The following is a 12,291-nucleotide window of genomic DNA, read 5'->3' on the forward strand; positions in this document are numbered from 1 at the left end:
ATCTGGGTACCTGAGCGTTGGACCTGTCCGCTAGTAGGTCCATGCCCGGCGTCCCCCACTGGTCCACGATCATCTGGAAGGCTGTGGGCGACAGCTGCCATTCCCCTGGATTTAGGCTTTCTCTGCTGAGGAAGTCTGCCGCGGTGTTGTCCTTCCCGGCGATGTGGACGGCGGAGATGTCCTGGAGATGTGTTTCCGCCCAAGTCTTTAGGGGGGCTATTTCTAGATATACCTGTCGGCTTCTGGTTCCGCCTTGACGGTTGATGTATGCCACTATGGTGGCGTTGTCCGACATCACTCTGACCGCTCTGTTTCGGAGTCTGTGGGCAAATCGCAGGCAAGCTAGCCTGACTGCCCGTGCCTCTAGTCGGTTGATGTTCCACCCCGACTCTTCTCTGTTCCACCGCCCTTGGGCGGTGAGTTCCTCTCAGTGTGCTCCCCATCCGTTCAGGCTGGCATCTGTAGTGAGCAGGGTCCAGGTTGGGGAGGACATTCTTGACCCCCGGCTCATGTGGCCGGGCTGCAACCACCACCGTAGCTGGTTCCGCACTCTGGCTGGTAGAGGTAGATGTACGGTGTAGTTCTGTGATCGTGGGCTCCACCGAGATAGGAGGGCGCGTTGTAATGGTCTCATATGAGCCCGCGCCCATGGTATTACCTCCAGAGTGGATGCCATAAGGCCTAGGACCTGTAGGTAATCCCAAGCTGTGGGCCGGGTGGCGCTCAGCAGGGCCAGCAGACGATTCCGGAGCTTTGCTCTCCTCTTGGATGTCAGACTGACCTTGTCCTCCTGGGTGTCGAATCGGACTCCTAGGTATTCCAGTGACTGAGAGGGCTGCAGGGAACTCTTGTTCAAGTTTACTACCCATCCTAGGCTTTCCAGAAGAGCTATAACTCTGTTGGTTGCCTGGTGGCTCTCCTCCGGTGACTTTGCCCTGATCAGCCAATCGTCCAGGTAGGGATGGACGAGAATTCCTTCCTTCCTGAGTGCCGCCGCCACTACTACTATGACCTTGGTAAAGATCCGCGGCGCAGTAGCTAACCCGAAGGGTAAAGCTCGGAACTGGAAGTGTTGGCTCAGGACTTTGAAGCGTAAATAGCGCTGGTGATCCCGATGGATTGGGATATGCAAGTAGGCTTCCGACAGATCTAGGGAGGTGAGAAACTCCCCTGGCTGTACTGCATTCTTGACAGACCACAGAGTTTCCATGCGAAAGCTGGGGACCCGTAGGTGTCGGTTGACTGACTTGAGGTCCAGAACGGGCATGAAAGTGCCCTCCTTCTTGGGTACTATGAAACAAATGGAATAATGCCCAGAATTTATCTCCCCTGCAGGCACTGGGGTTATGGCTTTTAGGGACAGGAGCCTCTGCAAGGTAACTTCTAGCGCCACCTTCTTGAGGGGTGAACAAGGAGATTCCACAAACTTGTCCGGCGGGAGCCGAAGAAAATCCAGGTAATACCCTTCTCGGATGATGGCGAGGACCCACTGGTCCGAGGTAATCTCGACCCACCTGCAGTAGAAGAGGGTTAGCCTGCCCCCTATGTCTGCTACCCCCGGATGGGTCGGCTGATTGTCATTGTTGATTGCGGCCGGGACCAGAACCCGAGCCGGTTCTCCTCTTGTTGTGCTTAGCCCGAAAGGGCTGGTTCCTGGCCTGAGAACGAGGTGCTTGGTAGCGAGTCCTGTAGGGGTTGAAGCGCTGAGAGTTTCTGCCTCTAGATGGCCTAGAAAAAGAACGCTGTCTCCTCCTCGACCTGTCTTCTGGTAGACGGCGTAATGGAGAGGGCACCCCATTTATTGGCCAGTTTCTCTAGATCGCTGCTGAACAGTAGGGATCCCTTAAAGGGCAATCTTGTGAGGCGTGTCTTGGAGGAAGAGTCGGCCGCCCAATTACGTAGCCAAAGCTGCCTCCTGGCTGCCACTGAGGATGACACTCCCTTGGCTGCCGTACGGACGAGGTCGGAGGCTGCGTCAGTGAGGAATGTGAGAGCTGATTCCATGTCTTCTCCCGGGGTGTTCGCGGCCCGCTAAGTCCGGAGTGTTCCCTGAGGAACTGGCACGTACGCTAGGCTGGGACTGGTCCTGGCCTGGAACTCCCATGGCCTCCTCACATTGGGCACATAGGGAATCTGCTACCTCGCTCTGTGTGGCCCTGAGGTTGCATGCTGAGCAGAGGTTTAGGGCTCTGATGCCTGATTCTGGAGGCGCCGGCTCTGCGGACGCATGGGCTCTCTTATGCTCCATTTCGCCTGTTATTTCCTCCCAGCCGGAGAATGCGCCTTGTAATATGTGTCGCCTACTAATATGCGCTTATCAGCCTGCGCTTATCAGCATGCGCCTATCAACGGGCGTCTTATGAACGTGCGCCTACCAACGGGCGTCTTATGAACGTGCGCCTACGAACGGGCGTCTTATGGATGGGTGCCTATGAACGTGCGCCTATGAACAGGCGTCTTATGGATGGGCGCCTATGAACAGGCATCTTATGAACGTGCGCCTACCCACCGGCGGCTCAGCAACGTGCGCCTATCCGCATGCGCTCAGCAACATGCGCCTATCCGCGTGCGCTCAGCAACGTGCGCCTATCCGTGTGTGCTCAGCAACGTGCGCTCAGGTGGCGAAGGCAAGATGGCGGGCTGCCTCGTTGGCAAACCCCGCTAATCCTCACTTCCTCGGAGACCACAAGTAAAGATGTACGCCTTACCTTGTCTTCGGCGCTTCCTGGCTGCAACCCGGGCGGTCTCCGGCTGCGGGGGGGAGAGGGTGAATACCTTCACCGCCGCGCTCAAGGAAGTGCACCCGCTGCCTCTAGGCCGCGCCCGAACTCGTCTCGCTCGGGGGCCAAGTCCTCGCCGGGACCGAGGCTGCCTCTATGCCACGCCCGAGCCCTTCTCACTCGGGGGCTAGGTCCCTGCCGCGAATCGGCCACCAGACCGAGGCTCTTACCTCCGAGGGACCATGGAAGTCAGCTTGGGAAACTCATTTGGGGGAGGGACCGAATGGTATCACCGCAGGAGTGCGGGGCTCGTCTTCAGGTAAGTTTCTTCTATGAATTTAGTCGTTAGAATTTGGAAACACGCTCAGCGAGCGTGAGGTAGCTCCAAACTGCTTTGGAGACGGAAGTTACTGAATTGCTCCACTTCCTGTGGGGGTATATGTACCCGTGCTGACGTCAGATCCATCTCCAACTGCTAGCACGAGCACACTATACCCACTTGTTTTGAGTCCATCTGCTACACGCTAGGAAACTGAAAATACTAGCGGCTGCCAGGGAAGCTGGCAGGATCACATACGAAGGGCATCAGATTAAGATTTTCCCTGAAAACTCTTCATGCAAGTCAGGAAAGATCTTCAACAATTGAACATTCGATATGCAATGCTCTATCCAGCTCGTTTGTGGGTTGTTGTGAACGGAAAGACTTTGATCTTGGACAATGTGAAAGAGTGGAGGATCTGGTAATACAACTGCGTCAAGGCCGTGAAGCTCCATGAAAATACATATTTTGGCTGTTTATTCTTTATCTGTTTGGCGGTACTCCTTAGGATCTAGACTGGAGAGTGCAAAGCCGTGAACTATGGAAGGATTCTTATTTTTCTTCTTTTATTTCTCACTTTTCCCACACTCCTCACTATCTGTTGATGAAAATGGTGCGCCATCCCTCCGGTTTTTCCTCACTGCACCCTCAAGGATTTACCTCCAGCTCGCCATGTTTTCCAGTCTGCGGCGGAACTCCGTATTACTGCATTACTAACATCTAACACAGGTTTTGGGTGTGTCTGCCTCAGCCGGACAGCATGGACGACAGGGACCAACAGGCAGATGGAGTGGCAGACTTCTTGATCATGCAACTTGAACTGTTCCTCGCCTTGCCCGTGGAGCTGGTGGTTGGGACATAGCTGGTTACTTACTCTATTTCCTTGGGGAATGGCAATCAGTAGGCGGGCTTAGCTTCCATACCGTACTTGGACTTTTATTTTTGGGTTTATGTGCGAGCTTGTCTCGCGCACCTCTAACTTTCTTATTTGTTTGATAACCTTTCTAAGTGGGGGAATTGTGCTATTCTCATGGGTCTGCATTGAGTACCTTACAGAACTCCGGCTTCAGAGCCGGGAGCCCCATATTGTAATGTTTGGTCTGGGGAATGGCCCTACCACCTGGTCCAGATTGTTAGCCCACCAGGTGGTACAGTGGTTTGTCTTCTCATGGGTTGTGGGACATGCTGGTTGATGTTGGGGGGGGAGAGGGTATTGGGGGGGATTGGGTTGGTTGGTTGGTTGGTTCTGGGAGGTTTGTTTGGTTGGAGGGAGGTGGGGTGGGAGAAAAAGGCATACGACAGGCCACATTATATACTTTAAGCTCTTTGGTAACAGTTGGTTATTTCTGGAGCCAGGCATCCTATATGGTACCTGTGTCCTATTTCCTGCTTGCTGATTATATAGGGCAGTGGTCCCCAACCCTGTCCTGGGGGCCCACTAGCCACTGCCTCCATGACATGCAAATTTTCTCTCATGCATATTCATTGTGGATATCCTGAAAACCCGACTGGCTGGTGGGCCCCCACGACAGGGTTGGGGCCACTGATATAGGGGGACAAGGGTTCCCGACTTAAATGTGTATCCCTCATTGTAAGAGGGATCTCAATCCCGGTCAAACGGAAACAAACATTGCAATTTGCAAAACAGAATAAAGTAGACGTTCTACTGTTGCAAGAAAGACATTTAACCAGGGTGGAACTTGAGAAGCTAAAAAGGGATTGGGTGGGGCAAATTTTCTATTCCTCATATAATTCTAAAAGTCCAGGAGTATGTACTTTAATCCATAAGAATATTCCTTTACAAGTAGAATGAACTCTCACGGACCCACACGGAAGATTTATTATAATCGACTGTATGTTTTGGGGAACCGCTTTTACCTTAGTGAATGTTTATGCTCCCAACCAGGACCAGAAGGTCTTCTTCGACTCCTAAGAGTACTGTTTCAGTGGGGGACTTGCCTGTTATTATTGGGGGTGACTGGAATCTCTGCTTAGACCTGACCCTAGATAAGACTTCCTCGCCCAGGGCCAGGGGTGTCTGCAAGGAAGTGAATGCTTTGATGACAACTCTCCATCTCACTGACATATGGAGAACTCAACATCCCACAGCAAGGGACTATATACATTTTACTCCCAGTGCATTTAATGTATAGCCGGATTGACTACTTTTTCTGTTCAAAGGACTTGGCGCTAAAGATGCGCTCAGGTGGCGAAGGCAAGATGGTGGGCTGCCTCGTTGGCAAACCCCGCTAATCCTCACTTCCTCGGAGACCACAAGTAAAGATGTACGCCTTACCTTGTCTTCGGCGCTTCCTGGCTGCGACCCGGGCGGTCGCATAGTGACATTATGATCTCTAGTCTGTCGGACCTCCACCCAGTAGAAATTCTAATGACTCTGGAGGATATAGGTCAGCGAAATGCCACGTGGAGACTGAACTATTCACTATTGGGGGACAATCGCTTTACGGAATTAATTAGACAAATGATAGCCAACTTCAATATTTTTAATCCTGAGGGGGACTATACTCCCATACTATGCTGGGAAGTCTTTAAGGCATACCTTAGGGGTAAAATAATATCCTATACTAGCTATTTGCAAAAAAAAGAGACCTTAAATAAATAAATATAAATAAATGATCCCACCCAGATCCTGGTCTTGTTTTGTTCATAGAAGACCTTCACCCCCTGTTTTGTACTGCTTCCTTGATTTTTTTGCAACCCAAATAATAACTTTCCATTTTTTATCATTTAAATCTTAGCGGCTAGACTCTCCTCCAGTTTCACTATATCCTTTCCATACCTTCCAGGGTGTTTACCTTGTTGCATATTTTGGTATTTTCTGCAAAAAGACAAACCTTTCCTAATAATCCTTCTACAAAATTGCTAACAAAAATGTTGGATAGCTGGAACAAGGATCAATACCTGCAGCGTACCACTGCTACCCCCCCCCTCTTTTCCCTTGAAAGAATTCCCATTTACTACTGCCTTTTGTAACTTCTCACTCAACTAATTTCTAACCCAATCAGTCATTTAGGGCCTATTCCAAGGGTGTTCAGTTTGTTTAAGTCACCTGTTTGAAAGAGTGGCAAAGGCCTTACTGAGCTGCAAGTTTATGACATCTACCTGATCTATTTTATTTATTTATTTTATATACCGACATTCGATCTGAGATATCACATCGGTTTACATTCAAATAAATTGATTAGATTCATCTCACAAGTCCTACCTTTAGTAAAACCATGCTGCCTCAGATCCTGTAATATATGGGATTCCATACTGCACAAGACATGGCTGAGTCCACAGCAGCAGGAGTAGGAGCAGTCTATATGAGGTTTCCCTACCTGCTGCATTACTGCCCTTACTCCTGTTTCTGTGGAGTCAGCCATGTCCTGTGCGGCATTGAGTGAAAATCTCACCTGTATAATGGTGCTGATCAGTATCCCAACAGAAGAGCAGTGGCTGAAGACTGAAGGAAAGCTAGTAAAATCGAAAAATGGATATAGCAAGAAGCCAGATAAGATATATCCAAGGGTATTAAGGGAACTTAGGGAAATTCTGGCAGGTGTGGTTCTTCTTCATTAAAGTGAAAATGAGAAATCTGAGAATTATAGCCTGGTTGTCTGACTTTGGTGAGTAAATTAATGGAATCGTTGCTACAATAGGGGATAGTATAGTTTCAGGAATCCAATATATTACAGAATCTGATGCAGGTCTTTGGGTGAATAGAGAGTTAGACCAGGTTGATGTTGTATACTTGGAGTTTAGCAGGTGGGGAAACCTCAGAGTTGGTAAAATATTCCAATACTTGAATAAATACCTGTTATTGGAAAACTCTCAAGTCTTCAGATCTTACTTCTGCACTACTGAACAGCCTTAACAAAGTGATGTCAGTCCTATCAGTATAGAAGAAAAAGTAATCTGATTCTTGTGTTCCACTTATGTTTCATAATTTATTTTTTTTTATATACCGACATTCGATCTCAATCAAGGATATCACACCGGTTTACATTCAGGTACTGTAGGTATTTCCCTATCCCCAGAGGGCTTACAATCTTAAGTTTTGTAACTGAGGCAATGGACTTGCCCAAGGTCACAAGGAGCAACAGCAGGACTTGAACCCTGGTCTCCTGGTTCATAGTCCACCTCTCTAACCACTAGGCTATTCCTCCTCCCCTTATTATTAATATGTGTACATGCTTAAAAAACTTCACATGCTGCTATCTCACTTCAAGAGAGAGACAGTAAGCGATAAACCTAACAAAAGGTTGCTGAGCAACCAGGTGAGAGTTTGTAACTTCTCATTCATAAGACACTGTCTTCTTCCATGATACCTTTCCAGCAGAAAGCAATTGCTACGAAACATACAGCTTCTGACAACCGCCATATATTTTTTTGGTGTTTGACTTTTTAATTATTAGCCAGTAAATCTGCTGAAACTTACTGGAGGTATTACAAGTGTTGTATACAAGGGTCCCACTTGGAACTATAAAAACTCACACATTAATAACTAATTGGAAAATCTGCGAGTGTCAAGCAAGTGGAGGACAAAAAAGGAACTACAGTTTGAATGGACCAGATATTTTCCAAATTTGGGGGCTGATGTAATAAAATCCATGCTAAAATCGGCGTTAGATTTTAGCGCAGATTTTATTTAGCATGCATGGTAAAGACAGGAGGCCCTTCAACATGCAGAAAGCTAAAAACATGCTGGAGTGGGGAGAATTTGTAGGACTTATGGTTAGTTTATTTTTTTGAAAGCAGGCAGATGGGTGGGAGAGGGTTTGGCCCACTAGCCCAGCTAACTTTGAAGGTGTGTAGGGGATGGGAGGAAAAAATGGTCCATCGCATGGCCTGGCTACTATTTTTGAAGGTGGTTGGGTGGGAGGAAGGGGGGTTCTGCTGTTCGGCCAGCCCACTTTGGTTCAGTTCTAATTAGGGAGGTAACAGTTTGGCCTCCTCGGGGAGTTTGGCGCCCCCCCCCCAGCTAATTTTAATGTTGGTGAGTGGGAGGGGATTAGGCCAAGTCTGCTTTCTACTATGGAATGTTTCTCCTGTTTATGACCAGGAGTTAAATTTCCCATGATAAAAGACCCTGTGCTAGGAAGACTCCCCACTAGTTAATATGCTCATTATCCTGTAGTTTTCATGTACCTGTGTTAATCACAGCATGGGTTTTAACTCCTGCTTTGCAGCGGGTTTGTTTTTTTTTTGTCCTAAAACCCCTATTGCATACCAGGGTTAGGTTAGTGCCGAAAAACCTATGCTGAAACAAAAGTAAAAAGCCATACTAGGGTCAGCTCAGCTTATTACATCAGCCCCTTTGAGCAGATATTTACATTGAGATCAGAATGTGATTAATTTTAGATCTTGTAATTTGCTGTCTCCACCACATGCTGTTTTTTTTTTTTTAAATCAACATTATCTATTGGAGTAAGCTGAAAAACTAATTATTTCCCATGTAATTCAACTCAAAATAAGCTAAACAAAATGTTGCTCTTAATTTTGTTCACTTTCTCAGGTCATGTGACACATGTTTTAATTAGAATAATATTCTTGGTGGATTTTATTAGTACTATCTCAAATTTATGCTGTACTATTTTCCTGTGTGATTCAAGATTATTGAACCGGTTATTGAGTTTTCATAACCCAAGCTATAAAAGTGAACAGGAACAACTTCAGTCACAGCTAGACTGAAAAGTCTGCTGGTCCAACCCACTGGTTTACAACTAATTCTTAGAGGTGCACATCAATTCATGGAGCTGTTTTACTCAAATTTTAAATAAATTGGGGATGTTTCCTTTTTTTTTTTTAATCTACAAAGATCTGTTCACTAAAGAGTATGGCATATAAGAAATAGCATTTAAATGAAACACTCACTCCTGAAATACAGTTTGTAGAATTCTGTTAAGACTGGTAGGAAAACAGTAGAGAAAACGAGGAATTCGACTTTTGACTTTAGTATAGTACATCAAATTGTGTGTGTGAGAAATGTATGTATTTCTTTATTTTAGGTTAACAGAGATGTATTTGGGCTTTTTGGAATAAAGCAAGTTGTAACATCCTATTCTCCAACAGATGATCAAACTGAAAGAACAAGCAAGATAATAAAAGCTTTTCTCCTCAAGTTCTGCACTGATCACCCCAGTGACTGGGATGACCACTTGTCTGCTGTAGCATATGCCTTTAACTCAGTTACCATGGTTAGTGTGCCATTTTAGTTAGTTTTTTTTTTTAATACATAATTGTGAGATGTTTTTATAACACTTTTGTACAATGTAGCTCTGAAATCAATTACCAAACTGTGTGTTTTCCAATTGATGCAGGAATCTGCCACAACTACACCATTTTTCCAAATGTTTCATCGTACTCCATATGTACCCGAAACATCCATTGTACTGCCTGAAGCAAAAGGGGAGAGAACATGTAGGTTTCTGGAAATCTTAGATGCAGTAAAACAGGCTGATAAATTTACAGAAGAAATTATTGCTTCTGGCTGCCAGGTAAGGGCACCATAATAATGGGAATGTTATGACTGGACAAATTAGGGTAGATTTTAATAGATTTAAATATGCGCGCGTGTCCATGTGTGCACGCTACCCTGTGCACACACATGGACACGCGATTTTATAACATGCGTGCGCAGGCGCGCGCATGTTATAAAATTGGGGGTCGGCGAGCACAAGGGGATGCACAATTGTGCACCTTACGCACGCCAAGCCGTGTTGCCTTCCCCCGTTCCCTACCCCCACCCCACCTTCCCTTCCCCTACCTCCCCTGCCCTTTCCCCCCTACCTTTTTCTTCTTTATTCTTGTGTTTTAAAACTTATTTCAGCCCTGGGGCTGAAAGTTGCACACTCCTCTGATCCTGCCCTGCCCCTTTTTGCAAGCCCTGGGACTTTTTGTAAGCCCCGGGGCCGGTCTCTAGTTACCAGCCTCCTCTCTGCTCCCACTCTTGTGAAGCGGGACCACCACCGCTCTTCTCCAATCACTTGGCACCTCTCCCGTTTCTAGGGATCTATTGAACAGGTCACATAGCGGACCCGCCAGCACATCTCTGAGCTCCTTCAGTATCCTGGGATGAACCTCATCAGGCCCTATGGCTTTGTCCACTTTGTTTCCCCAGCTCTTCCCATACATTCTCTACTGTAAATGGAGTTACATCTTCTCCACTCCCCTCCAGTTTCTTGTTAACTAGCAATGGTCCTTCTCCAGAGTCCTCTTTTTAGGAACACCGAACTGAAGTATTTGTTTACTACTGCTGCCGTTTCTTCGTTTCTCTCCACAGATTGATCCTTTTCATCTTTCAATTTCAGTATACCACTTTGAACTTTTCTCCTTTCTTTGATGTATCTGAAAAATGTTTTGTCACCTCTTTACCTCTTTGGCAATCCTTTCTTCTGCTTGACTTTTTGCCATCTTGATTACTTTCTTTGTCTAATAATAGAAATTGTTTCCTACACTTCTGTGTTACAGGTGTTAAATCAGGAAAAATCTGAACCCTACATCCTAAGAATTCTTTTGACCTATTGGCAAAATATTTTTTGAAAATCCAATCTCTATCGGATTCAAGCATGAATGTTACAATTAATGTTGTAGGTTCTGCTAACTTGTCTTCTGATAATTCCAATACATCAGAAATATTTATACCATTACTAGATTTAGGTTGCCTTTGCTGTAATTCCTGTAACTGCATATTATCATTATCCCTTACTGTTAAAGATTTTTTCAATGGAAGCAAAAAGAATATTTTTGAAATTGTAGGCAGGGTTGATTCTGGTAGGGACAAAATTTCCATCAGCTATCTCCTTCATAATTGCATTGGGGTCGTTGTTGGTATTTTTGGGAAATTTACACATCGAATATTCTTTGACCTAGCCTGATTTTCTAGCATTTCTACCTTTAATTGGAGTGTCTGATTCTCTTTAATTCTGTTTGTAGATCTCTAACCCTATCAGATTCCACCTTCATTTTTCATATATCTACTATCAAACTCTAATAATTCAACATTCTTTTTAACATTGTTAACAGTTTTTACCATAACAACCAATTGAATCCCCATATTTTTATTTACTTCATTAATTGCTTCCCATATATATTCCATCGAAGACACTTGTGGTCTAATGAAAGATTTTAACTGAGAGATCAAAAGTCCTTCTCCCATCTCACCAGGACTCTTATCTAATGCTCTAGTGGGATTTTGATCAGTTCCCTGGATGTCTTTCTCAGCTGTTGGTTTCCCATGCTGAACATCCTGCCTCGCGGGGGGCTCTCACAACCGACCCCTTCGGTCAGGCTCTCGTCCCCAGGGTTCTGCATGTACCTCACAGCAGGGTTTACTGGTGGAGTTCTCTCTCCTGGGGAGAGCGAAGTCAACAGTTCAGGAGCACTTGAGGGCTCTTCTTCTCCCCTCTTGGTGCCCAGCGAACTCTCCAACCCCTTTTCTATCCCCCGACGCACATGTGCATCCATTGGCCCCCACTTTGGAGGTTGGCTCGGTTGCGTCTGAGGCCTGGCGCTCCCTAGCCCTCCTTTTACGTGCGGAATGTGGCATACTAGATAATTTCAATTAAGATGCAGATGTGCTTGGTTGGTCAGAATCTTGGATCCCTCCTAAATCATGGAGGTCCGAGAAGGAGTTATTTCTCTAATATCATACTATAAAAAAAGAAAAATAGAGAGGAGTACCTTTCTTCCGAAGTCCATCAAAGTTAATATATGATTAAAACAAAGCCGTGCGACCACGGCGGCACGCACCGCAGGAACTGCAAATTTAAAAGCAGTCTCTAAGATGTTGCCCTCAATAATGTCACAGGTAGGTGGTACCCGGAAGTACTTGCGCTGGGGCCATTGCCTTCACTCCTCGCGGCCTCGGTGTAAAGCCGCAGGAACTCCAAATTTAAAGGCAGTCTCTAGGACGTCGCCCTCAAGGACGTCACAGGTAGGTGGTACCCGGAAGTACCTGCGCTGGGGCTGCTGAAAGCTGCTGCACCGCAGTCTAGGCCTCCAGGCCCTCTCCCTTCACTCCTCTCCTCACTGCCCCCGCCCTTTTTAAATATTGGGGTTATATTAGCTATCCTCCAGTCTTCAGGTACAATGGATGACTCTATAAGATCATGTTCAGATCTGTTTTTGAACAGCAGCAGTGCAGGTAAGTGTGGTGACTTTTCGTCCCCTGAAGCAGTCCCAGGATGAAACATTAGCTAATGTTGGGAACTTTTAACATTATGGACTGGGTTCACATAATTTGGAGTC

At 46.3% G+C, this 12,291-nt stretch overlaps 1 protein-coding gene across 2 annotated transcripts in view; it reads left to right on the forward strand.

The window, feature by feature from the left end:
• GIN1 (gypsy retrotransposon integrase 1) overlaps positions 1-12,291 on the forward strand; it is a 133,619-nt gene that overhangs the window by 71,571 nt on the left and 49,757 nt on the right. For both annotated transcript variants that reach the window (XM_029572632.1, XM_029572623.1), the window contains exons 5-6: positions 9,051-9,239; positions 9,363-9,539. In XM_029572632.1, the coding sequence (XP_029428492.1) occupies positions 9,051-9,239; positions 9,363-9,539 (366 nt within the window). The remainder of the gene's footprint in view (positions 1-9,050; positions 9,240-9,362; positions 9,540-12,291) is intronic.

Source organism: Rhinatrema bivittatum, chromosome 1, assembly GCF_901001135.1.
Source record: "Rhinatrema bivittatum chromosome 1, aRhiBiv1.1, whole genome shotgun sequence".
In the NCBI taxonomy this organism is placed as follows: domain Eukaryota; kingdom Metazoa; phylum Chordata; class Amphibia; order Gymnophiona; family Rhinatrematidae; genus Rhinatrema; species Rhinatrema bivittatum.